Source organism: Eretmochelys imbricata, chromosome 14 (assembly GCF_965152235.1).
Source record: "Eretmochelys imbricata isolate rEreImb1 chromosome 14, rEreImb1.hap1, whole genome shotgun sequence".
Lineage (NCBI taxonomy): Eukaryota > Metazoa > Chordata > Testudines > Cheloniidae > Eretmochelys > Eretmochelys imbricata.
Window position 1 is genome coordinate 31,824,462 of NC_135585.1, and position 27,324 is coordinate 31,851,785.

Sequence of the window (27,324 nt, forward strand, 5' to 3'; positions counted from 1 at the left end):
GGGGCCCCTGGACAATCGAGATACAAAAGGAGCACTTAAAGACGATAAAGTCATTGCAGAGAAACTAAATGAATTCTTTGCTTCAGTCTTCACAGCTGAGGATGTTAGGGAGATTCCCAAACCTGAGCTGTCTTTTGTAGGTGACAAATCTGAGGAATTGTCACAGATTGAAGTGTCACTAGAGGAGGTTTTGCAATGAATTGAGAAACTTAACAGTAACAAGTCACTGGGAACAGATGGCATTCACCCAAGAGTTCTGAAAGAACTCAAATGTGAAATTGCAGAACTATTAACTATGGTTGTAACCTGTTCTTTAAATCAGTTTCTGTACCCAATGACTGGAAGATAGTTAATGTAACGCCAATATTTAAAAAGGGCTCTAGAGGTGATCCCGGCAATTACAGACCAGTAAGTCTAACGTCAGTACCGGGCAAATTAGTTGAAACAGTAGTAAAGAATAAAATTGTCAGACACATAGAAGAACATAAATTGTTGGGCAAAAGTCAATATGGTTTCTGTAAAGGGAAATCATGTCTTACTAATCTATTAGAGTTCTTTGAAGGGGTCAACAAACATGTGGACAAGGGGGATCCAGTGGACATAGTGTACTTAGATTTCCAGAAAGCCTTTGACAAGGTCCCTCACCAAAGGCTCTTACGTAAATTAAGTTGTCATGGGATAAGATCCTTTCATGGATTGAGAACTGGTTAAAAGACAGGGAACAAAGGGTAGGAATAAATGGTAAATTTTCAGAATAGAGAGGGGTAACTAGTGGTGTTCCCCAAGGGTCAGTCCTAGGACCAATCCTATTCAACTTATTCATAAATGATCTGAGAAAGGGGTAAACAGTGAGGTGACAAAGTTTGCAGATGATACTAAACTGCTCAAGATAGTTAAGACCAAAGCAGACTGTGAAGAACTTCAAAAAGATCTCACAAAACTAAGTGACTGGGCAACAAAATGGCAAATGAAATTTAATGTGGATAAATGTAAAGTAATGCACATTGGAAAAAATAACCCCAACTATACATACAATATGATGGGGGTTAATTTAGCTACAGCTAATCAGGAGCAAGATCTTGGAGTCATCGTGGAGAGTTCTCTGAAGACGTCCACACAGTGTGCAGTGGCAGTCAAAAAAGCAAATGGGATGTTAGGAATCATTAAAAAAGGGATAGAGAATAAGAAGGAGAATATCTTATTGCCCTTATATAAATCCATGATACGCCCACATCTTGAATACTGAGTACAGATGTGGTCCCCTCATCTCAAAAAAGAGATACTGGCATTAGAAAAGGTTCAGAAAAGGGCAACTAAAATGATGAGGGGTTTGGAACAGGTCCCATATGAGGAGAGATTAAAGAAGCTAGGACTTTTCAGCTTGGAAAAGAGGAGACTAAGGGGGGATATGATAGAAGTATATAAAATCATGAGTGGTGTGGAGAAAGTGAATAGTTATTTACTTGTTCCCATAATATAAGAACGAGGGGCCACCAAATGAAATGAATGGGCAGCAGCTTTAAAACAAAGAAAAGTAAGTTCTTCACACAGTGCACAGTCAACCTGTGGAACTCCTTGCCTGAGGAGGCTGTGAAGGCTAGGACTATAACAGGGTTTAAAAGAGAACTCGATAAATTCATGGGGGTTAAGTCCATCAATGGCTATTAGCCAGGATGGGTAAGGAATGGTGTCCCTAGCCTCTGTTTGTCAGAGGGTGGAAATGGATGGCAGGAGAGAGATCAGTTGATCATTACCTGTTAGGTTCACTCCCTCTGGGGCACCTGGGATTGGCCACTGTCGGTAGACAGGATACTAGGTTGGATGGACCTATGGACCCAGTATGGCCATTCTTATGTTCTTAATGTTACGCCATCGGGTATGCACTGGAGAAGCCATGCCCATACATTTGCGGACGGCGGTTCCACCTGCAGACTGACCATGCTGCACTGAAGTGGCTTCACACAGTCAAACAGACTAACAAAAAACTTCTTCAATGGAGTTTAGCTCTCCAAGACTTTGATTTTAAAATACAAAACATTTCAGGAGCCTCTAACAAAGTGGCTGATGCACTCTCCCGGGAAGGTTTCCCAGAATCAGCCAGGTAAAAATGTCGCAGCATTCTAAGTCATTGTAGTCCTTGAAATGTAAAAAGTACTGTTTAGTTCTTCATGTAATTATTACTAAAGTTAGAGGTGCATGTATCTTATTAACTCTGTTTCCTAAACCTCCAGGAAGAAATCCCAGCCAGAGTGGACCCGACCTGAACCAGGCTGGCCATCACCGTCTGTGATTTGGGGGGCATGTGATACATGAAGGGGGAGGGAGTAGCTCTCTTTGATGGACACCCAGCCAGCCAGTTAGCTGTAAAATCCCTCTTGGTCTGTTCTCTGCTAGCTTTAACTATGAAGGGTTAACAAGCCCACAGGTAAAAGAAAAGGAGTGGGCACCTGACCAAAAGAGCCAATGGGAAGGTAGAACTTTTTAATTTTTTTTTTTTTAAATTGGGAAAGAACCTTTCCCTTTGTCTGTTGTTCTCTGGGCTGCAGGGACACGGAGCAGCAATGCTGTAAGCAGCTTAAGCTAGGTATGATTATAAATGATCAAAGGAATTGGCGGCTGTGATTGCAGAGCCATTGGCCATTATCTTTGAAAACTCGTGGTGAATGGGGGAAGTCCCGGATGACTGGAAAAAGGCTAATGTAGTGCCAAACTTTAAAAAAGGGAAGAAGGAGGATCCTGGGAACTACAGGCCAGTCAGCCTCACCTCAGTCCCCGGAAAAATCATGGAGCAGGTCCTCAAAGAATCAATCCTGAAGCACTTACATGAGAGGAAAGTGATCAGGAACAGTCAGCATGGATTCACCAAGGGAAGGTCATGCCTGACTAATCTAATCGCCTTCTATGATGAGATTACTGGTTCTGTGGATAAAGGGAAAGCAGTGGATGTATTATTTCTTGACTTTAGCAAAGCTTTTGACACGGTCTCCCACAGTATTCTTGTCAGCAAGTTAAAGAAGTATGGGCTGGACGAATGCACTATAAGGTGGGTAGAAAGTTGGCTAGATTGTCGGGCTCAACAGGTAGTGATCAATGGCTCCATGTCTAGTTGGCAGCCGGTGTCAAGTGGAGTGCCCCAGGGGTCGGTCCTGGGGCCGGTTTTGTTCAATATCTTCATAAATGATCTGGAGGATGGTGTGGATTGCACTCTCAGCAAATTTGCGGATGATACTAAACTAGGAGGAGTGGTAGATACGCTGGAGGGCAGGGATAGATACAGAGGGACCTAGACAAATTGGAGGATTGGGCCAAAAGAAATCTGATGAGGTTCAATAAGGATAAGTGCAGAGTCCTGCACTTAGGACGGAAGAACCCAATGCACAGCTACAGACTAGGGACCGAATGGCTAGGCAGCAGTTCTGCGGAAAAGGACCTAGGGGTGACAGTGGACGAGAAGCTGGATATGAGTCAGCAGTGTGCCCTTGTTGCCAAGAAGGCCAATGGCATTTTGGAATGTATAAGTAGGGGCATAGCGAGCAGATCGAGGGACGTGATCGTCCCCCTCTATTCGACATTGGTGAGGCCTCATCTGGAGTACTGTGTCCAGTTTTGGGCCCCACACTACAAGAAGGATGTGGATAAATTGGAGAGAGTCCAGCGAAGGGCAACAAAAATGATTAGGGGTCTGGAACACATGACTTATGAGGAGAGGCTGAGGGAACTGGGATTGTTTAGCCTGCAGAAGAGAAGAATGAGGGGGGATTTGATAGCTGCTTTCAACTACCTGAGAGGTGGTTCCAGAGAGGATGGTTCTAGACTATTCTCAGTGGTAGAAGAGGACAGGACAAGGAGTAATGGTCTCAAGATGCAGTGGGGGAGGTTTAGGTTGGATATTAGGAAAAACTTTTTCACTAGGAGGGTGGTGAAACACTGGAATGCGTTACCTAGGAAGGTGGTAGAATCTCCTTCCTTAGAAGTTTTTAAGGTCAGGCTTGACAAAGCCCTGGCTGGGATGATTTAATTGGGGATTGGTCCTGCTTTGAGCAGGGGGTTGGACTAGATGACCTCCTGAGGTCCCTTCCAACCCTGATATTCTATGATTCTATGATCAATTCATACCTCAGACCTACTTATCTGAAGTCTCAGATATGTAAGTAAAATTAGGGAATGTCTAAAAAGACGCGATTAGGGTTATTTCTTTTATTTCTTATTGGCTTGTGGACTCCTCTGTGCTAACCCCAGATGCTTTTGTTTGCTGGTAACCTTTAAGCTGAACCCCCAAGAAAGCTATTTTGGGTGCTTAATTTTTGGAATTGCTCTTTTAAAACCTAGCAATAGCCCAAGTTACAGGTGTATTTTCTTTCTTTTTGTTTTTAATAAAATGTACCATTTTAAAGAACAGGATTGGATTTTTGGTATCCTAAAAGATTTGTGCATATGTTGTTTGATTAGCTGGTAGACACAGCTAATTTCCTTTGTTTTCTTTCTCAGCTCTTCCCCGGAGGGGTGTGTGAAAGGGCTTGAGGGTACCCCACAGGAAGGAATTCCCAAGTGCTCTTTTCTGGATTCAAAGGGTTGGGATTTTTTGCATTTGGATGGTGGCAGCATTTACCAAGCCAAGGTCAGAGAAAAGCTGTAACCTTGGGAGTGTAATACAAGCATGGAGTGGCCAGTTTTAATTTTTTAAATCCTTGCGGGCTCCACTTCTGCACTCGAAGTGCCGGAGTGGGGATTCAGCCTTGACAGGGAGTGTCATGGCCACCTGCACCAGGGCAGCTGCACCTCACTGCCCAGCTCCAGCTTCCAACCTGACCAGTGGGCGGGACCTCGGGGAAGGGGAAAGGAGGAGGTAGGGCCTGCACTTACCTGAGGATGAGCAGTGGGCAGGGCCACAGAAAGGGGCAGGGCCTTGTGGTGAGGGGGGGCACAACCCCCCAATTTTCTGTCTAGCCCACCTCAGTCCCCCCACCGAGAAGAGGCTGGCACCATCCCCCTCTATGTGCTTTTTACGGATTTCATGACAAAGGATAATCAAGCAGATCTTCAGACTGAAAACCATATCACTGAGCCTACTCTAACTTTGCTAAACTAATTAAGAATGAACCAATCCAGTGATCAAACTGAGATCGACTCAATACATCAATGGGTTAACATGGATATTGGCTTATCATCAGACTCATGGTTTGGCCATGTTAAAGCACACCGGTAGTTCACTGTCTATCCATAGGCGCTCTGTCTCAAAACAGGGTGTGCAGGCAGAGTATGTTACAGACATGTCTCCAAAGCCCTGCTCCTTTCAGCAAAATCCTATGTGGAGGGTTGAGTGTTACTGGGGAAGTTAACTGTGCATCCCTCAAGGGGTGGGGTTCTGACTCTAGTTCCTGAGTAATTTGCTCATCCGTTCCCTCGGTCAAGGGCATTAGCTCTGTTCCCAGCAATTCCTCTAGAAAGAGGGTCACTTCTGCTCCCATGTCTAGGAGCCCTGTACACATGGCAGCAACTGGCATTTCCATTTTGAGGTGCCCTTCGTTGGGGTTTGACTGGCTGAGTCTCTACCACCCCCTGCCCATTCTAGGGTCTACCTTCTGGCTGTTTGCCAGCACTCCCAGACAGCTGCAGGCTAAACACTTCGGGATGGGGAGCGGCCCATCTCGTTCTCCCCAGCCGTACCCTAATGGTCACCAGGAGAAGAGTCACCAGCATGCAGACATCTTCAAGACACTGTTAGAGCAAATGAAGATGAGAGGGCACTGCCAGAGCTAGTCCCAGTGCCAACCCAACACAAAGGAGAGCTGTTGAAATGACCTGAGGACAAATGCTCGGAGGCTGACCTGCCTCCAGAAGGGGGTGGATGGGCAAAGACTGGCCAGTCAGATCCCAGCATCACAGGTGTCAGCTGAAAGGCGGGAGTGAATGTTGGACAGGCTTGCACGAGTTTGGAAAGAGGTCATAGAAACAGGACTGAGGACTTGGGGTCTGAAACAAAGTGGCCAGTCTAAGTGCTGAAGGATATGCTATAAAAACATTTATTATTCACTCACCAGGCCACCAGCAGTATGACGGAGGCAGGGCAAAATGGTCCCGGGTCAGAGGCATCTACCCTAGGCAGCTGACTAGAGCCTAATACCAGATCAGGTGAGGTCCATTCATGGATGAATCCAGACCTCTGCTAGCACCGGATATAAAGTCACAGTAGATTCACTGGTTTATCCTCTTGCCACCTCGATAACCTTCTTCCCGAACTGCTCCCTGTTGGTTCTTCCTTCACCCACCCACCCACTGCATCAGCCACCACCACTCAAAATGTCAGCATCAGAGAGGTTAAAAAAATCCAACGCATCGTAGGGCCAGCATTTTTACTGTAACTGCAGATGCCGGAAGAGAAAACAATCAATAGAAAAGGTACATTGGCTCACAGCTTCATTAATGCTCTCAGCTTTCACTGAAGTTGAAATTTCATGAGATAAACGGCCAAATCAGGTTTCAGAGACATTTCATAGAATCATAGAATAATAGGGTTGGAAGGGACCCTAGGAGGTCATCTAGTCCAACCCCCTGCTCAAAGCAGGACCAATCTCCAGCTAAATCATCCCAGCCAGGGCTTTGCCAAGCCTGACCTTGGAAACCTCTAACAAAGGAGATTCCACCACCTCCCTAGGTAACCCAATCCAATGCACAGAGATTTCAAAGCACCTTGAGGCATTTGGCAATAGAACTCTTACTGCAGAATGCTATATAATTTTGCAGGGTACTTTAGTGTTGATCTTTGGGTGTCATACAAGAGAACTTAAGGCAAAGACAGTGTTCTATTTTGACAGCAACAGTGCACAAGGAACGGCTGTAGGGGTGCACATCAATGTTCCCTCTAATTTTTTACATCCATGTGCGTGAATTTTGTTATGTGCATTTGTAATATGGAGGTGATGTGTGATGGGGGTGGGACCAAGGGGTTTGGGGTGCGGGAGGGGGCTCAGGGCTGGGCAGAGGGTTGGGGTGCAGGGGGTGAGGGCTCCAGCTGGGGGTGCGGGCTCTGAGGTGGGGCTGGGAATGAGGGGTTTGGGGTGCAAGCTGCCCCAGGGCTGCAGTGGTGAGAGAGAACTCCCCACAGCCCTCTCTTGCTGCAGCAGCCCAGGGCCAGAGGAGAGGCGCCTCTTCCCGCCGTGGCAGCTCTGGGGCTGGGGCCAGGGGAGAGGTGCCTCTCCAGTCCAGGCCCCTGTGGCTATGCACCTGTGCGGCCCTTGATAGCCTGCTGAGCAGTCGTGCACTTTAGAGGGAACTTAGGTGCATATGCAATTATTAACCTGCCCCCTACCCATCTGACCCCAGCATACTCTCCCAAACACCCACCCTACAGTACCCCCAGACACACCTGAAAAAACCACAGGCCCCCAAACACCCATTGAAGTACAGCTCAACCCATGAATGGCACAACATCTATCCCCCATACTGTCAACTCCTAACAAACACAAACGTATTTCGTTGGTTATAGAACATTCATTATGCAGAGCTATCCTCTAGTCTCAAAGGAGGAGCACAATGCATCCTTAGCCCTGTTTCCTTGGGCAGTTGGGATACTGGGCAGAGGCACTGTCTCCGAAAAGCCATATCATTCATAAGGTCCCTCCAACTCCTGCTCCCACCCGTCCTCCAGGATTTCTCCCTGGCTCTCACAGTTGTGTAAAACACAGGAGGCACTTATCACATGAGGAGCAGAATCATGAGAAATAGACTGACCTCTTCATAAGGCGCCATCACCCACCTTTCATGCTGCATCTAACTGCTCCTTTCTTTCCTTCAAACATCCAGGGAAAGATTTCATATACCAGGGACCCACAGGGCCCCTTGCTGTTCCCCTCGAGGGGCCTTAGGAGCTGCAGAGACAACTCAGGCACAAACTACAATGGGGCATTTTTACCTTTCCCCTACACTGGAAAGTGTGTGTGGAACCCACAGAAACGTCTCCCCACTGATCCCACCACTTGCTCCCCTCGGACCCTGAAATGACTCATCTCCCCAGTGCCCAGCATTTCCTTCTCCTCCAGGCTCCACCAACCACCCCCCATAGAAACCACAACCATGCACCTGCCAGCTGTACCTACCCAGACCACCCTCAAAGGAAGCGCATTTATACTTTGCTTCAGGAGGGCACAGACCCATTGCCAAACAGAAAGAGCTCCCAAAACCTATCCTGTATGGAGTTTCTGGGGGGACATCAGAGAGACCTTCACCTTGTAGCTTTTCCCACACTCGGGGCAGTTATAGGGTCTCTCTTCTGTGTGGACACTTTGATGTACAATAAGGGTTGATCTCCGCTTGAAGCCTTTCCCGCACTTTACACATTTCTGCGGCTTTTCTTTAGTGCATAATGTTGGCTGGATCACAGTTTCATTATGATTTTTGAAACCTCCCCCTCAGTAAGTGGATATAACCTGTCTCTTCCCTGGGTGGTTTCCTTGCTGTATCTCTGGCCTGTGCTGACTCTCCCGGGCATCTTCCTGCTCAGGATTCTGGGAAATGTTCCCTTCAGATCTTCCCGATACAGTCCCACGCAGTTCCACTTGCTCAGGACTTTCCAGCTGTGGATTCTCGTCCTTGTTCTCACTCACCGTCCCATCACCTGCTGAGATAGAGAGAAAATCCAGAAAGGAGTCAGTCCCTGTGGCGGGGGAAAGGGGAATGGGAAGATGGAGAACAAACCAAAATAGCTGCTGAGGAGATTCAAAATCCAAACTCCTCAAACCCTTTCCCAGAGGAGACACAGAAGGCAATGACCAATTCAGTCTCCACATCCCATCTGAACACTCAGGAGGAAGGGAGCTACTGCCAGGCGTCAGATAGGGTGGGAAGCCATAAGCGATGTGTGCCAGGAGAATATGACACCTGCTGGGCACAATCCTGACCTGAAGGAGATGAGGCAGAACTGGGGGGACTCAGAGGGCCTCTATGGGAATTCCAGCTGTTTATGTCAAGGACGGATGGTTTCTGTTTTCGTTTAACCAACTCCTTACCTGTGCGGATGTTTCTCAGGATCTGCCTTTCCTCAGAGCCCTGGTGATCTGGGGTCCACAGCTCTTCACCCTGTTCCATCTGGGAGATCATGTTGGGTTTTAGAATTGGAAATCCTGCTTGGGGGAAAGACAACAGGTGAGTCTAGGATTTTACTGTTGTTCTGAGACAGCTGTTTCCAGATGTCCTGAGTGGTTGGATGCCCTTGTATACACCAAAGGATGGGGACGTGTTCCTGGAGAACCTTTTGGGGAGGGCAGAAGGGGATTCAGGGATCTCCACACACTGGGGGATTTTATGACTATGCAACCTCTTCCCCTTTCCTAACCCAGCAAAGACCAGAGTCTCTTCCAGGCATGGAGGCAGTCCCGGGAAAAGAGGGACACACAAAATCTCCATGTATCCATGTGTGCCCATGTTTAATAACACAGAGAGGTACATGCAACCTATCTTCTCCCCTGGTGATGGGGTGTGGGGTTGGGAAAATATTAGCATCCCCACTGTCTCCCCGAAACTCTTCCATATGCAGAAGTATGGAGGAGACAACATCTTTCACACAGATTATGGGGCTGACCCCCTGACATTTAAGGGACCAGGGAAGACCCCTCAAGAGAAGCCGACCCTGGGGAGGGGGAGACATTTCTGAAAGCTTTCATGAAAAACACGCTGTTTCTGCAGTGAAACCGTGATGCCTGGAGCTGCCGACTCCCATGATTTTATCTTGAGTCTCATGATATTTAGCTGGGATATTTAAACACTTCTTTGTGCTGTCACAGTGAGGCTGCCCTTACCAAGATGGCTGCCAACTCTCTTTGTTTCCAGTGGGGTGGAAGCCAGGCTCTGCTCAGGTTATATGGACAGGAGGCTGGACAGGACACTAAGAATGGAGAAGGAAATGTGGGGATTTCGAGGTGGGCAGAAGAGGATGTGGGAGAGGTGGACTGGGCTGTGTGCCATGCTACATGGAGGTGGAGGGGGCTATAGGGGTCTGTGTAGCAGCAGGAGGAGGATGAGAGGGGTGGGGAGGGATTTGTGGGGGCCAGATCGAGCCTGAGGGCAGGTGTAGGGGGACATGTGGAAGGTGTCAGGCTAAAAGGAGTACTAGGGAGTATGGGTGCAGGAAGGAGGCTGATGGGGGTAGGGGGACTAGGGAGTGCAGTGAGTGTGGGGTGGCAGCCGAGAGAAGTAGGAGACTGTAGAGGGGAAAGAAGTGAATATAGGGGCAGGTGGGAAGAGGAGACTGTGGGGGAGTGGGCGGCTGGGGCAGAGAGGAGACAGGGAGTGGGATGGGTGAGACACAAGGGCAGCTCCTCCATCCCAGGAGTAGGGGAGGGTCAGTGTGTAGAGTCCCCTTGGGAGCAGGGAGGCTGCAGTCTTGCATGTGCCCTGTTGCAGGGGGAGTTTTGCACCTCTAATAAGATGTTCGCGTGCAGCACACAGAGGGCAGGCGCACTTGCGTGCACACACACATACACTGGGAAGGGCACACACTCTGTGTAGGCTGGTGTAAACACACACTCAGAGGGCAGGAGTACACTCACACACACACACTGCGTGGGCCAGCACACACACACTGTGGGCAGGCATACATACACACACACACACTACATGGGCCCGTGTGTGTACACACACACACACATCACGTGGCCTGGCATACACACACACACACACACACACTGTGGGCAGGTGTACACACACACACACACACACACACATCACGTGGCCTGGCATACACACACACACACACACACACTGTGGGCAGGCATACACACACACACACACACTGTGGGCAGGCGTACATACACACACACACTCTACATGGGCCCGTGTGTGTACACACACACACACATCACGTGGCCTGGCATACACACACACACACACACACTGTGGGCAGGCGTACATACACACACACACTCTACATGGGCCCGTGTGTGTACACACACACACACATCACGTGGCCTGGCATACACACACACACACACACTGTGGGCAGGTGTACACACACACACACACACACACACACACACATCACGTGGCCTGGCATACACACACACACACACACTGTGGGCAGGCATACATACACACACACACTCTACATGGGCCCGTGTGTACACACACACACACATCACGTGGCCTGGCATACACACACACACACATCACGTGGCCTGGCATACACACACACACACACACACTGTGGGCAGGTGTACACACACACACACACACACTGTGGGCAGGTGTACACACACACACACACACACACACACACACACATCACGTGGCCTGGCATACACACACACACACATCACGTGGCCTGGCATACACACACACACACACACACTGTGGGCAGGTGTACACACACACACACACACACTGTGGGCAGGTGTACACACACACACACACACACACACACACATCACGTGGCCTGGCATACACACACACACACACACACTGTGGGCAGGCGTACACACACACACACACACACTGTGGGCAGGTGTACACACACACACACACACACACACACAGACACTCTACGTGGTCAGGCGTATACTCACACACATTCTATGAAGGCAGGCATACACTCACACACAAACCCTGTGTGGGTGGCTTTTCCCCAACAGACCCAAAACGCAGAAGATAAATAAAATCACCCCCAAATGTATTATTGTTTAAACCTTGTAACAGTCAAGCCCACCTCCTGACTTCCAGCCCAGAGTGACTCCTGTGCTTTGGGCTGGCTGTACGCCTCTGAAGCCTGCAAGGGCATGCTCCACGTTAAAGAAAGCCCACTGCGGGGATTACATTTCCCAGTCTCTTCACTTTCTCCATTTCCTGCCCCTCTCCCTCCCACACATCTAGACCAAACCCACAAGAAGCTCGCAGAAAATCTCCTACCTGCACCAGCTTCTCTGCAGCCATTTCCCTTTCCCATCCCCCGGGAGGGTACACATTATTCGGCAGCCTGTCAGGGTGAGAAGGGTGATAGGGGAGGTTTCAGAAGGGGTTTAGTCCATTCCATACCCCGATTCCCTCCTAAGGTTCTCTTCCTGCCGACGGACTGTGACAAACTGGAAATGTTCCGTAATATTTTTAGGAAGCCCAGGCGTGCCTCAGTTTCCCTCTGTACAGCAGCGCAGGAGACATGAGGGGCGTGTGTGTGTGAGAGAGAGACCTTGCTGGCTGGGTCGAATGACTGAGTCATTAAAGAACTGGTTGAAACCGAGGTGTGTGAAGTCAGCTGGAGAAGAAAAGGGAAAAGGTGTCAGGTGGCTGGACTATGGGCTACCTTTTGTCTGCACTAGAAACAAGACAGAGTCCCGATTGCAGAGCTGTGGCTGTGCTGGTGCTGTGTTTCTAGTACAGACACTTAGTACAGCGACGGAAGGGATGTAGTGAACCCACCTCTCCAAGAGGCAGGAACTAGGTTGACAGGCTGTTTTTTGGAGCTGCAGCTCTCACCTGGGTGGACAAAGAAATGGGGAGGGAGCCGGAGATGGAATCCATCACAGCTTGGCTGGCTGCTGGCGCTGGCTTAGCCAGGATGGACTATGGCTTAAACTCTGCCTAGTCTCTGGTAACCTAAGGACTTCCAGTTTCTGTAGCCAGGGGACTAATAAATTGGTACCTTGCTCTGCAAAGGCTGCATGTGTTGCTGCCAATATTCACTGAGCATTGCATCCTAAAGGGGCATGCACAGGCCTCCTCCAGGAGTTTGGCTGGGCTGGATTCGTTGCAGGGAGCCACAGAGAGAGATAGGGATCGCTGGTGCCTGAAGGCCCAGTCTGGGAGTCTTGGAGGCCATGGCCCTGCCCCCATGGAGCTGTGCGGGTCCTTGTGGCCTGGCCCACTAACAGGGTCACTCCCAAGGGACTGGTGACAGGCTGGGACACAGACCAGACCCTATGGATCTTTGTCACCGACATTCTAAACTCTGTCAAGCTTTCGCACCAGGATCATCCCTTGAATTTGCACCCGCAATTAATTTCCGTGCATTTCTCTCCCCTGTCTTGTGAGTGAGCAAATGGCATCTCTGTGCACAAATGCAGTCATTTGCACATGAAAGTGTCCTGATTGAGTACTGAATTTTGGGTGCTAATTCAGAGGCTGTGTTTGAATAATTAGCCCCTTTTGCTTCCAAGTTTTTGGAGGACATCTGTTTTTGACAGCCCTTGATGGGCGTTCTCTGTTTGGATGTCAGAAAATAACTTTTGAATACAGTATGTGAGCAATTCCAAAATTTCAGGGAATGTTCTAGGCATCAGTGGTCAGAATGTTATTGATTTTGGGGGCAACTGGAAAGCCAGAAGGGGGAAAATGGAGACCCTGCCATCTGTTCAGCCCAGCCATTGCCTCTCGCATTTCTGCAATTGTATTTAGATGAATGATAGCCATTAACACCTTACATCAAAATAATACACCTATTTCATCTCTGCCCCTCTCTGCAGCAGAGCCTGCAAGGGTGTTATTTCACACTAACTTTACATGTTGACACCCCGAATGATTTATCTCCCAGACAAAAAGAAGAGGAAATAATGGCCAGGGTAGGGGGCAATGAGTGGCTGTCACACTTCCTGGGGAGCAGGGAGCACTCTCTACTGGCCACCTAGTAAGGCTATTTTGAAGGGGATCCAAGCTCTGGGTCCCCTGAATGCGCTGAGTGTCTACAACCTCAGCGGGCAGCAACACTGCTTCCTCCGTTGGCCCCTCTAGCATATTTCCTGGAAACTGATTCTGAGTCTGTCATTCCTTGTTGGAAATGGGGCTTCTCAACCCACCTGCCCTAGGACCCGGGACCACTGCCCCCCCCCCCCCCCCACAAGATGAGCAGTCTCTCCCTCATGAACTTGAGAAAAAGCCCCCGAACAGACAGCCTCTGCCCTTTTAAAGAGACTGGGTGGATGAGGTAATATCTTTTATTGGACTAATTTCTGTTGGTGAGAGAGACACAAGCTTTCGACTCTCTCACCAACAGATGTTGGTTCAATAAATGATATCCTGGGACCAACATGGCTATCATAGCTCTGCCCTTTTAAAACCTTCAGCCCCTTGTGTCACGTGATCCCATTGCCAGCTTCCATTCACAAGCACAGATCACTGCCAGCTGATTTCATTGCTCAGCTGACACCCCACACCCCAGCTAGACCAATTCTTGTGGGCAGGGACCAGCACAGACAACTCGTGTCTCCTGATACTCAGGCGGGGGCACAATCTAAAGGGGAGGACACGTGCCCACCCCATGTGTCTCTTCTGCCCAGTGACCCCCTGCCCTGTGCCCCACCTGGGGCTGCTGCACTCTCCCTACCCCACCAGAGTTACCTGAGGAGGGGGGCCTCTGTCCTTCTCCCACTGTGCCTCCCACCTCACGTTTGGCTGCTCTCCCTAACAGCTGGGCCAGGCGGGGAGTGGGAAGGAGCCGCTTCTCACGCTGGCTGAAGCTGGCCGCACTGCGTCACTGCTCTGTGCAGCACGGCAGCTGCCTGAGAGAGACCCTGGCTGGGGAAGCAGCAAGCTGCCCCCTCTGCTCCCCACCTGGCTGCTGGGGACAGAGGCCAAGCGAGCCAGAGCCCCCCCTCCCTCGGCATGTTTCTGGCTCAGTCGGCCCCTGTCTCTGGCAGCCGGGCAGGGAGCAGAGGGGGTGGGGTGGGCCACCTCCCCAGCCGGGCTCTCTCTCAGGCACCCAATGCACTGCACAGAGCAGCAGCCAGTGTAAGAAATGGCTGGTCCCGCTCAGGCCAGGGACAGGGGTCGAACGTGCTGGAAGGGGGGCAGGTGCATCGGGAGAAGGGAGACCCTCTCACTACTCCTTGGCAAGCCAAGGAGAAATCTGGCGGGGGGAGGCACTTGACCCTACATGCCCCCCCTATGCATCGCCTATGGGGACCAGTCTTTCGTCGAAGGTGAATAGATTTCCAATTGGGTACTTAAGATACATGCAATGTTGTTGTAGTGGTGTTGGTCTCAGGATATTAGAGAGACAAGGTGGGTGGAGTAATATCGTCTACTGGACCAGTTCTGGGTATTTAAGAGCCTACCTCCCCCCTTGGTGTTCTTTTGCCCAGTGTGGATGGGGGCAAACAGGCTGCAGATGTAAGGTGACTGTTGCCCCCTTACTAACATTCAGTGGGGGTGTTTTAGTTGCTAGCTCCCAGTACTAAAAAGGGGGAAGGGTTGATGGGGAATCAGGACCCTGAGACTGACAGTCCCCAGGAACAATGGGGAGAGGCCAATGCTCCAGGTCAGCCTGAATAACAGGGTGTGCAGGCTAATCAGAGAGTCAGGAGGCCAGGGAGGTCCCGTCCTCTGTGTGAGCTGGAATTGCCTGGGTCAGACAGAGTGGGTCCGAGCTAAGGAGAAAGCAGGGGCCCGAGCTGAAGCAGTGAGAGCAGACCCTGTCCTGGGAGCAGAGCTGCAGCCCCAAAGCCAGAGGGGCCAGAAAAGCAGCCCAGGAAGCAGGTCAGTGCTGGGAGCAGAGTCACAGAAGCAGCCTGCAGAGCAGACCTGTCCCGGGAGCAGAGCTGCAGCAACCAGAGGCAGAGGGGCCAAAGAAGCAGCCCAGGGAGCTGGAGGCAGAGCAGCAGCAGCAGTGCAGAGACAGAGTGGTGCAGCTGGGGCTGGAGCTGGGTGCGGTGAGCAGCTGGGGAGACTGAGGGGGACCCTGGGCAGCGGGCCCAGCACAGGGAGATGCCTCAGCCAAGGGGCTCTGCAGGCCAGGCTTGGATCATAACCCCGACAGGGCGGGGGCGACACTGGACAGAAGGGTCCTACCACTTAGAGCCTGAGAGCATGTGGCCACCACCAGAGCAAGTGTACAACCCACAGCATCCCTGCAGCACAGCCAGGGCCTGAGAGGAAGGCCTGGGACTTACAAGGAACAGACTGTGAACTGCCCTAACATTCCAGAGACACTGTTTGTGATGTTCCCTGCCACCGAGCGGGGTGATGTGTTTCCTTTAACCTTTCCCATTTTTCCTTATTCTTGTCTTTTTAAAATTAATTGTTGATTAAATAACTTGCATTTGCTTTAACTTGTATGTAATGGTCACTGGGTCAGAGAAGTGCCCAGTGCAGACAGAGTATTCCGGAGTGGGGACACCCTAGCTCCTGTCCTAGGTGACCACAGCAGGGTTGGGGGTCGAGCCCCCCAGGAATCCTGGGCCCAGCCTTGTTGGGGTTACGAGGACTCTGCCAGACAGGAGAGTGGAAGGGGAGTCCTCAAGGGCAGGGAGGCCACTGGGTAGAGGAAGTGGGAGCAAGGACTCAGATCCTTTCGCTAGCCCACTTCACTGGGGTAGTGCAGAAGCCAGGAAAGTTCCCCACAAGAGCACTAAGGGACTATTCCCCTGCTTACACAGAGAAGGCAGAATGAGGCCCGAGTTTGCAGCCTGACACAGACACAGCCGTTCATAAAGGGAACAGACAGATTCCCAGTTCATCCCCAGGGACATGCAGAGCCAAGGCTGCAGTAGGGAACGGGGGGAACCCTGGCATGGGAGGGAGGGAAAGTGAGAAATGGGGGTGCACACAGCCCCTGGCATGGTGGAGGGGGGAATGGGACACCCTGGCATGGAGGAATAGGGAGCTACACAGAACCCTTGCATTGGGAGTAAGCAGACCCATGGGGCGGGGAAATGGGGACACACAGAGCGCTTGACATAGGGTATGTGGGAAGGGGGAGCGTTCACATGCCAATGGGGGGAGGGGGAATGGGGACACACAAAGTCTCTGGCATGACGTAGGGGGTGGGGGAGTAGCAGGGAATCTCTGTCATAGAGGGTGATGGGAGGGGGCCCACCAGGAGTTGGGGGTGGGGAATGGAGGGATGCAAGGAGCCCCTGGTATGGGCAAGAAACTTGTTTTGCAGCGGCAATCAACTGAGCAAGTCTATGAAAATCCAATGAAACAAACACACAACTGGGGCTCTACCCCATTCTCCCCCAGCCCTGTGTGCAGTCCCAGACCAGAGCCCGGCCCTAGGGGGAGGGACAGCAGAGACCAGGCACCCTGAGCCCTTAGCCGGAGCTTTTCACCCAGCGTCTGTCCCCGCGCTTTACAAACAGCACTGTCGACTCCTGCCCGGCCCCAGCCCTTTCCCCGGGTCTCTCCCCTCACCTGCAGGCTCGGCTCAGGGGCTGGTGGCGGCAGAGCCCGGGGCTGCCCCAGGAGCTGGTTCCACCTACCGCAGAAAGTCCCCCCCCTGCTGGGCACAGAAGGGTTAGTGCAGATCTCTCCCCGCACAGACCCCGCTGTAGAGCAGCAGCGATTCAGCCCAGGCTCCCAGATCACACTAGAGACGGCATCTGATCTAACCCCAAGAAGCTCAACCCCGGCTACCCTTCCTGAGCAGAGGAATCTAATGCCCCCCAGTGACAAAACGCGATGAAACTGCTCTGATGCTCACCCCCATCAACCCAGAGAGGCAGAGCAGCGTAGGTGGGAGTCAGGGGGCTGGAGTCCTTTGCTCAGGTACAGAAATAAGGAACAGAGGCCAAAGAGCAAAACTAAAACCAACCAAAGGAAAACCATGGCCCTGGGCTAATTCTCCCATCCACACTCAGTGTTGTGCACCTCAACAGTTATCAGTCAGGAACAGGGCTTAGCTGTAATGAAAGAGGTGCTGAGGCTCAAGCAATATTTTTTACTTTCATAACTGATGCGGCAAGCCCAGAGGTGCCGGGGCTCTGAACCGTCAGGCCCAGAGGTGCCCGGGCTCTGAACCACCAGGCCCAGAGGTGCCAGGGCTCTGAACCACCAGGCCTAGATGTGCTGGGGTTCAGCCCTGGCACAAATTAAGCACTGGTCATGAGTCAGGTCCCCAAAAATGAGATGGTCTTCAAAATCATGAGTTTTCTGGTTAATAAAAAGGGTCCACTTGGGTTCTTGCTGTTTCTCTGCTGGTTTCTGAGCCTTTAGGGATCGCTCCAGTCATGTTTTCCACCTTTTCTATTCAACTAAGAGAGCTAGAAACTTACTTCTTTTTAATTGAAGGAAAGTGGAGACATACAGCTTTCAGTACAGAAAGCTATGTACCCTCAACATCCTTGCATACATATACAGCACCTTGCACTTCTGCGTCACCTTCACATGCTCACACCTAGCGACCTGCTACCAAACAGGAACACAAGCTGCTGGCAGAGGGGATGCAACAGGAGACATCCTCAAATGCATCAGGTAGCCCCTCATCCTGGGTGGATCACACTTGATTCTGACACAGACTCAAGTCTCTCTGAAACACTTGCCTAGGCCATCATGCCAACAGGATCTGATTGGCTTGAGGCTGTGTCTAGACAGGTGCTGCAGAAAGGAGCACAGTGTGTGTGTACGGTACATTTCTATGGCACTCACACACACACCCCTCATGGCCAGAGGCATCATACATTGCAGCCTCAGAGTCCCAGCGACCTTAGCTCCCCTCCCTCCCTGTAACTGTGTAAAGTTATTCTATTCTATTCTATTCTATTCACATATGAGTGAATTAGCCTGCAGCACTGGCCAGAGCTGGCACCAGGGTAGTCAGTGTCACAGCAGCATTAAATCTGGCCCTTGGAGCTGGCAATAGCCACTGGGAACAGTTCAGTGAGGAGGTGCGATAAGCAGACATGAGAAATTTCTTAGAGAACGTGCCATTGTCTGTGTTGTGCTCCACAGACTTGAATCCCAGCTTTTATCCACATGCCCTCCCACCACCTTACTATGGTGTAGCCACAATAAAAGGGGAAGGGATTAGTTGGAGCAGGTTGGCAGAGCTCTTACTGTGATATGAGGCGAGATGAGTGTACTTCCAAGGATCAGTTATGCTTGATTTCAGACCTGCGTCCCATAGGCTGTGTTAGTAGAGGTACACAAGGATGTCTCCTGGCCATGGGGACCATCAGCACTCTGGTGTTAGTAGAGATAGTTGGGGCATGGTAGGCCTACCCCCACTGTGAGCCTAACTATGGGAAAGTGGATGAAAGGTTGTAAAGTGGCCCAATCACCCATCACAACAAATGTTAATGGCAGAAGGTAACATAGCCTGGTAGATAAAATTGTTTATAAAATCAGCAAAAGTAAAAAATAGTAACAATAACAAAAAACCCTAAGTTAGTCTAAACAGAAAGGTTTACTGATGTAGCTCAAAGATGGTGTTGAGACCATGCCAGGGAAACAAAAAGAGCATGGGACCAGAAGTTAGTTGACCAAACTTGGCATGTTGAGAGCTAGGCCTAATTGGTGGCAGGGGTGCTGGAACAATTTGTACAGTGGGGGTGCTGAGAGCCATTGAACCAAACTGTGAACCCTGTATATAATGGAAACCACTTCAAGCCAGAGGGTGCGGCAGCACTCTCAGCACCCCTAGTTCCAGCACCTATGATTGATGGACACAGTAATAAGAGGCTGGGCTATTCCAACCATCACCCCTCTTTCTAGGCCCTTCAGAAAAGACTTTGGGAGGACAGGGGCCCGAATGAGGGATTCCTGGAGGAGGGGAATGACTGTCAGGTTTCCACTCTGCTCCAGGGATGTCATGCTTTGCTCATCGATCTCAAAAAATCAGTGCATCATTATAAAGCCTAAATCTCAGCCATCACCACCACACCAGTGAAGACTCCACCTCTGTCTCTGTCTCCCCTTCCTTGCGCGTTTCTTTCTGCCTCCCCATTGTTCTTCCTCCTGTCCTGCCACTCTCTCTCTTTCTCTGTCTCGGCTTTCTGTTTAATTCTAAAGTCAATTCATAGATTCTAAGGCTCCAAGGAACCACTGTGATCATCTAGTCTGACTGCCTGTATAACACAGGGCAGAGCTGATCTCCTAGAGCAGATCTTTTAGGGGAAAAAAATCCAATTTAGTTAAAAAATGGTCAGTGAAGGAGAAGCCACTCCGACACTTGGTAAATTGTTCCAATGATGAGTTACTCTCACTGTTAAAAATTTACACATTATTTACATTTATTATTTATTTAATAAGGGGCTGGAGAGCCTCTTATTAAATATTCATTCCTCATGCAGATACTTATAGACCCTTATCAAGTCACCCCTTAACATTTTCGTAAGCTAAATCGACTGAGCTCTTTGAGTGTACCATTCTAAGGCATGGTTTCTAATCCTTTAATCATTCTCAAGACTCTCCAATAGATCTACATCCTTCTTGAATTGTGGGCACCAGAACGGGACACAATATTCCTGCAATGGTCACACCAGTGCCAGATACAGAGGTATAATAACCTCTCTGCTCCTACTCGAGACTCCCCTTTTTATGCAGCCCAGGATTGCATCACCTTATGTTCAGCTGATTAGCCACCACAACACCCAAATCTTTCTCAGAGTCATTGATTCTCCACATACTAAGTACAGCCGAGGTTCTGTGTTCCGAGATGTCTACATTGACATTTCACCGTATTATAACACATATTCCTTGTGCCCAGTTCACCAAGTGATCCAGATTGCTCTGAATCAGTGACCTGCCCTTTCCATTATTTGCCACTCCCCGAATCTTTGGTTTCAGAGTAACAGCCGTGTTAGTCTGTATTCGCAAAAAGAAAAGGAGGACTTGTGGCACCTTAGAGACTAACCAATTTATTTGAGCGTAAGCTTTCGTGAGCTACAGCTCACTTCATCAGATGCATGCAGTTTCCACAGTATGCATCCGATGAAGTGAGCTGTAGCTCACGAAAGCTTATGCTCAAATAAATTGGTTAGTCTCTAAGGTGCCACAAGTACTCCTTTTCTTTCCCTGAATCTTGTATCCTCTGCAAACTTTATCAGTGATGATTTTATGTTTTCTCCCAGCTCATTGATAAAAATGTTAAATAGCAAAGGGCCAAGAACAAATCCCTGTGGGGCCCCCTGGAAACTCAACCACTTAATGCTGAATCCCTAGTTACAGTTACACTTTGAAACCTATCAACTAATCCATTTATTAATCCATTGAACCTGTGCCATGTTAATTTCCTGGCCTTCTAGTTCTTTCATCAGAATGTCGATTTTAATGCAGATCATTCATTCCAGGCGGGGCCGGGGGCAGGGCTCTGTTTGTTGCTGAGGGAGAGGCGGCTGCTAACGCTGGCTCTGCTCAGCATATCAGGGGTTCGGCGTCCTGGGTCAGACAAACTTGCAGACCCTACCAACCAGTGCTGCCTCCATTGTGATCTGGGAGCCTGGGCTGAGCCGCTGCTGCTCCCTAGCGGGGTCTGTGCGGGGACAGACCTGCATTAACCTCCCTCTGTGCGCAGCTGGGAGTGGACTTTCTCTGGTAGCTGAACCCAGCCCATGGGGCAGCCCCAGGCTCTGCCGACACCAGCTCCCGAGCAGGAGCATGCAGGTGAGGGGAGAGACCTGCGGGAAAGGGCCGGGGATGGGCATAAAGCGCTGGGAGCTCTCTGGGTGACAAAGCTCCGGCTAAGGGCGCAGGGAAATCAGTCTCGGCTGCCTCTGCCCCTAGGGCAGGGCTCTGGGCTGAGCCTGACCCACTGCACAAGGACTGAGGGGTGAATGTGGGTGAAGCTCTTGAAAGTCTCAAACTGGAAGAGCTAAAGAGAGGCAGGGGAGGGGCAGGAGGGTTGGTTTAGTGGCTTCCCATTGAAAACAGACACCCCCAAAAATTCAGGGACAACAGAGGCAAATTGTGCACCTCTGGCCCCCCAAATGTGGGAATCCCCTGCGAAGCTTTTGTGTGCACACAGCTGCCATCTGCACATTCAGGTGGTGGGAGGGTGGGGGAGAGGAGAGGAATGCATGGAAAATAATTGTCAGAGTAAATTCAAATTCAAAGGATGATTTGGGACAACAGGGCAATTGAAATGAATTTTTCCAGCTGGAGAGAGTCTAGAGCAGTAGTTCTCAAACTTTTGTACTGGGGACCCCTTTCACATAGGAAGCCTCTGAGTGCGACCCCCCCCTTATAAATTTTTTATATATTTAACACAATTATAAATGCTGGAGGCAAAGTGGGGTTTGGGGTGGAGGCTGACAGCTCGTGACCCCCTATGTAATACCCTCATGACCCCCTGAGGGGTCCCAACCTCCTGTTTGAGAACCCCGGTGGGTCTGTGAACCACCCTCCCCACATCCCCAGCACCTTCCTCAGTCTGCTTCCCCCAAAAACATCCCCCTGCACCCTTTTCATTATGCCTCCCGTATCCCCTGTCTCCTGCTGATCCCATCTCATGTCCCCCGGGAACCCTTCTAGCTACCTCCTGACAGTCTCCTCAACACCCAAATCCCTGTGCGCCTTCCTCCATCTGCCTCTCCATCCCCCATGCATCCCCCCATCCAACCCTCATCTGCTCCCATCCCCCCACAAGCACATCCCTCTGTGCCCTCCTTTGTCTGTCTCCCCCACCCCATGCAACTCCTGTCCAGTCTTTGGCATACCTCCCACTTCCACCCCCAAATCTTCCTGCACCCTCCTCGGTATGCCTCCTAGCTGCTGTTGCAGATCCACAGGATTGGTGCTACACACCCAGCTTTTTAACAGTCCCTTGGAGGTTCCCCTTCAGTGGGCGAGACCCCCCCACAGGTCCAATTCTTCTGCAAGGGGAGGCCACATGGCCTCACTGCCTCCAAGACCAAGCCTCTGGGCTCCAGCCCTGGTGCTTCACACCGTGAGCTCTGCCCAGTGAGTCCAACTGAGCCAGACTCCTGGTCAGAGACCTGCCCACTCTGCAGGGCCCAGGATTCGCAGTGACACCCAGCAGCCTTTTCCAAACAGAGCAGGGTTTATTAGTCAGCTCAGACCCAGCACGGGGAAGCCCTGAGATTAGCAAAGAGAAGGAAGCATTAAGGTTAAGCCAGAGCCCATCCTGGCCAAGCCAACCAAGTTCTTCTCCCCCCGGAATGTTCCAATTCTGGATCACACCTTATTAGACATCAGAGATCTCACAAAGGAGAGACCCCCCCCCATAACTGCCCTGAGTGTGGGAAACAATTCAATGACCACTCCAACCTTATTAGACATCAACAAACCCACACAGGAGAGAAACCCTATAAGTGCGCTGATTGCGGGGACAGCTCAGGCTTTGTTGCATATCACAGGATCCACACAGGAAAGAAATGCCATAAATGCCCGGACTGTGGAGAAACCTTCACTCACCGCTCGCATGTGACTAGACATCAGAGGATTCACACGAGTGAGAGACCCTAAGGATGCCCCGATTGTGGAGAAAGCTTCTCTTGCACCTCCGACCTTATTGTACATCAGAGAGTCCATATGGGAGAGAAACCCTATAGCTGCCCTGACTGTGGGAAAAGCTTCAGCCAGAGCCCTAACCTTATTGTCCACTGGAGAATCCACACAGGCGAGAGACCCTATAACTGCCCTGACTGCAGGAAAAGCTTCAGTCGTAAATCTAACCTCATTAGACATAACAGAATGCACACGGGCGAGTGCCCCTATGAATGTTCCGTGTGTGGGAAAAGGTACAAGGCCAAGATCTCTCTGATATTTCACCTGAAACACCACATAGACTAGTGCCAGCCACTTTCCCACCTCTTCCTGTGTCCGTTCCTCCCATCACTACAATGGGGATAACAACAGTTGCCCAACTCCCAAGGGAGTCAAGTGGCACCACTATTTACGTTTGTTCTCAGTGGCTCAGGATGACGGAGGCACCAGGAGAGTGACTTTATTATTACTACTGTATTATATTAATCTCTGACCCTCTCCCATCCCTTCCTGGCTCTCTGTCATGAAGAGGCTTTTACTGAGCTGAAGGGTTTAACTGGATTTCCTGGTCCCTGTTTTCAGGCAGGGGCTCGGTTCACATTGTTGCACACTGGGATTATTCCTTAAATTGCTACCCCAGGAAACGTTTTCTTTTTGTTTCTTCAGGAGTGTGTGTGTGTGTAAGTTTCTGGAAAATCAGGTGTCAATGGAGTCTTTATTATTCATTGAATTATTTTCTCAATATTGCTCAGTTGTTGGGGTTTTCCCCCCACAAATAAGTTATTTACATTTCTGGAAAATCCCATTTTCCTGGGCAGCCTGGGAATGTCATTGGTTCTTGAGCTCTGGGAGGGAGAGAGGCCAAGTGTCCCAGACTGGGTGAGTTGTCTCCCTCTGAAGAAATCACTCATTACCCCATATTCCGTCCTTTCACTAATTTCTCTGCCCATCCAGCTTTGGAAGCTGGAGCATAGGCACATCTATGTCTTTGCTTTTGCAGCTTTGACGGCCTCTGGGCTCTATCCGTGGGTCTTCCCTTCCCCTCTACAAGGGGTTTAATGGGAGCAGGAGAGAAACATCCTCAGAGGCAGAATCCAGGAGCCCTGGCTGGGTGTGATCCCCAGAGGACACCCACAGCTAGAGATGATGGATAGAGGGACATTTCCAGAGGGGGAGCAGCCTGTCTCCTTCTCCCCAGCAGCATCTCCAGCATCTGTCCCATCTGCTCTGTGCCCAGCTCAGTGAGGAATCCGGTGACTCCAGGGCATAATTGTAACATTTCCCGTGGGCATAGAGCAGCTGCAGGGCTCTCAGAGCCCCTGGCCAGACTCCATCCCAGGTGTTTGCTTTCCAGCGGGTGCCTGGATCCTACCCCCACTTCCCTGGGAATGTCTGTGATGCTGTAGCTCCCCGTTGTGGTGCCTGAATCTCTGTCTCGGGGAGAATCCCTGGTTCCCCAACACTCTGCTGTCCTGTTCTCTCTCCTCCCCCTTGGCTCTGTTACACCATGGAGCCATCGACCCTCAACGCTAGGGTTCTGATCACAACTCCAGCCCTGGACCTGTCCTAGAGGGCAGTGAACAAATGCAGCCACCAGCAAGAACATCCCATGTGTTTGCTACTATCTGAAACAACCAGCCCTGATGTCTCAGTGCAGGTGTTCATAAAAGCCCTGGGGCATTATCTGTGCTGAAGAGAACCAGACCAGCCCCACCAGGGATGGGGAACAGCTCTGGAAGGCCATGGGGCATAAGGCCCTGGAGTTGGAAAAGCCAACGGGAGTTGGGGAAGGCCATAGAGGCAAATCATCCCTATGGTCCTGGAGAGGCTGGGACTAACTGTGTGAAAGTGGGAGGATGTGTGAGTGGGAGCAATCGACCCAGGAGTTTGCCAAGCGATTCTCAGGGCTGTGTAGGCAGAGGTGTGTCCATATCATGGAGCAGGGAGGGGAGAGTCACTTTCTGCAGAGTTCTGGAGACACCCCCGTGGGAACCTGGACCCAGCTTACAGCAGTATAAGTTTATTACCCAGTCCGCCCCTCCCTCAATGTGGAGAGGACATGAACCAGCTTTTGTAAACTGAGCGAAGGTTTCCCAAGCACTTCAAGCAAAACACACTGTTTTAGGTAAAGTATAAAACAGATTTATTAGCTACAGATGGATAGATTTAAAGTGATTATAAATGGCAGGCATAAAAGGTCAGAGATACTTACCAAAGAAAATACACAATCCTTATTACACTAGGCAGGCAGCATTTAGATCAAGCAATTTTCTCAGCCCACTGGATGTTACAGTTCACAATACACAGGCTTCCCTCTTAAACCTAGATCAGTCTCCTCAGGTGAAGTTGTCATCTTCTCAGCGTTCCTGTTGCTACCAGCATAAGTGGGGGAACAGAAAGGCCAAGACATGACGCCGCTGTCCCTCATTTTATACCCTCAGTCCATGTGACTAGAAGACATCTGCCCAGACCTGTCCCAATGAGTTTTGCTGAGTCACAGTGATCCCATGCCTGGTGGGCTTTGCTGAGTCACAATGATCGAGTAAACTCCCATTGTGCGAACTCATGCAACTGAGCCGTAGAGTTGATTACTGGTTGGTTAACACCCACCTGGCAGTAGAGATTCTCAAACTTACACCATATTTCAGTACCAACCATACAGCAAAATCTCATTACTTCACATACCACGAGAGCACAGACAAGCCAACAGGATATTAGTGTTTGCCAGATCAAGATTTTCAAAATGCCTTGCTCAAGTCTGGGGGAGATGATGAATGCTGGGGTCACCCAAGCAGTAGGAACCTCAGAACTTGTGAGCTCTCATCACACAAGAGAGAGAGAACGAGTCAGTTCACTAATCTCTGAACAGTGAAGATCAGGGCCAGGAGGAGGAGCTGGGAGATAGAAGTGGGAGAGGTCTAGTTGACATAAGGAAGAGAGAGAATTAGTGGCATAAGGAAGAGATAGCAGTAGAGCTTCTCAAACTTACAACATATTTCAGTAACAACAATATAGAATATCTCATAACTTCGCATACCATGAGAGCACAGATAAGCCAACAACATATTAGTGTTTGCCAGATCAAGACTTTCAAAATGATACCTCACAAGGCATACTGTGCTTCCCGCAGTGAGTCTGCCCAGGTGGGGCTCCTGGGGAAGCCAGAGGGCCCTGTACCCCAACTCTGCAGTCAGATGTGACTCTCAGCCAGCCGATAAAACAAGGTTTATTAGTCGACAGGAACACAGTGTAGAACAGAGCTTGCTATCACAGAAATCAGTGACTTTCAGCCAATTCCATCTTGGGGGTCCTAGGCTAGACGCCATGGATTCCCCCTCTTCCAGTCCCCCCACCCAGACTGTCCGCTTCCAGCTACATGACCTCCAAAAACCCCCTGTTGCTCCTCCTCTTTCCCTTTGTCTCACTTCCCAGGCGAAAGGTGTCACCTGGTCGCACCCCCGTCCTGGGTCTCAGGTTACATATGTGCAGACAGCTTGGGCAGCCTCACCTGCCCCGAGGGCCTCAGCAAAAATCACACACCCAATTCCCACCACCGAAGTATTGGTGCAGTACACTGGGAAACTGAGGTACACACAATATTGGTATAGGACAGTAAGACTCACATGCAACAAAACAAGATTAATAAAACCCCACTTTGTCACAGATGCACGGCCAGGTTCAAGCCAAGATGGGTGGGAGCCAGGAGTGATGTCGGCCAGGAGGATGCTCCTGGCCTGGGTGAGATGAGGCGGAACTGAGGGAGCTCAATCCCAGCAGGTTACGCCAACGACAAATGGTTTCTGCACCTATTTAACCAATTCCTCACCTGCATGGCTACTTCTCAGGAGCTCCTTTCCCTCGACAACCTCACGATTGGGGATCCGCAGCTCTTCGCCCTGTTCCAGCCAGGAGATGACGTCAGGTTTGGGTGTTGCGAAGTCAGTTCCATGGAAAGGAACTAGGCAAGACCATGATTTCAGTTATTCAGAGACAGAGCTGTTTCCAGCAGCCTTGGGCAGGTGGGTACCCTTGTGGAAACTAAACGGATGGGGAAGTGTCCCTGGAGACCCTTTAGGGGAGACTAGATTGCTCCTGGAAGATGTAAAATTCCCCCTGGAGGAGACTCAGGGATCTCCCCACTGAGGTATGACTCTGTGCAACCTCTGACCCCTTCTAAGCCTACTG

At 50.4% G+C, this 27,324-nt stretch overlaps 1 protein-coding gene and 1 pseudogene across 1 annotated transcript in view; one reads left to right on the forward strand and one right to left on the reverse strand.

Annotated features, from left to right (window-relative positions):
- Positions 1-8,163: 8,163 nt before the first annotated feature.
- LOC144275216 (uncharacterized) overlaps positions 8,164-27,324 on the reverse strand; it is a 41,914-nt gene continuing 22,753 nt past the window's right edge. Inside the window, 3 exon segments of the mRNA XM_077834390.1 lie at positions 8,164-8,617; positions 9,006-9,119; positions 26,966-27,097. Of these exon segments, the coding sequence (XP_077690516.1) occupies positions 8,181-8,617; positions 9,006-9,119; positions 26,966-27,097 (683 nt within the window). The 3' untranslated portion in view covers positions 8,164-8,180.
- LOC144274852 (uncharacterized) lies at positions 21,246-23,445 on the forward strand (annotated as a pseudogene).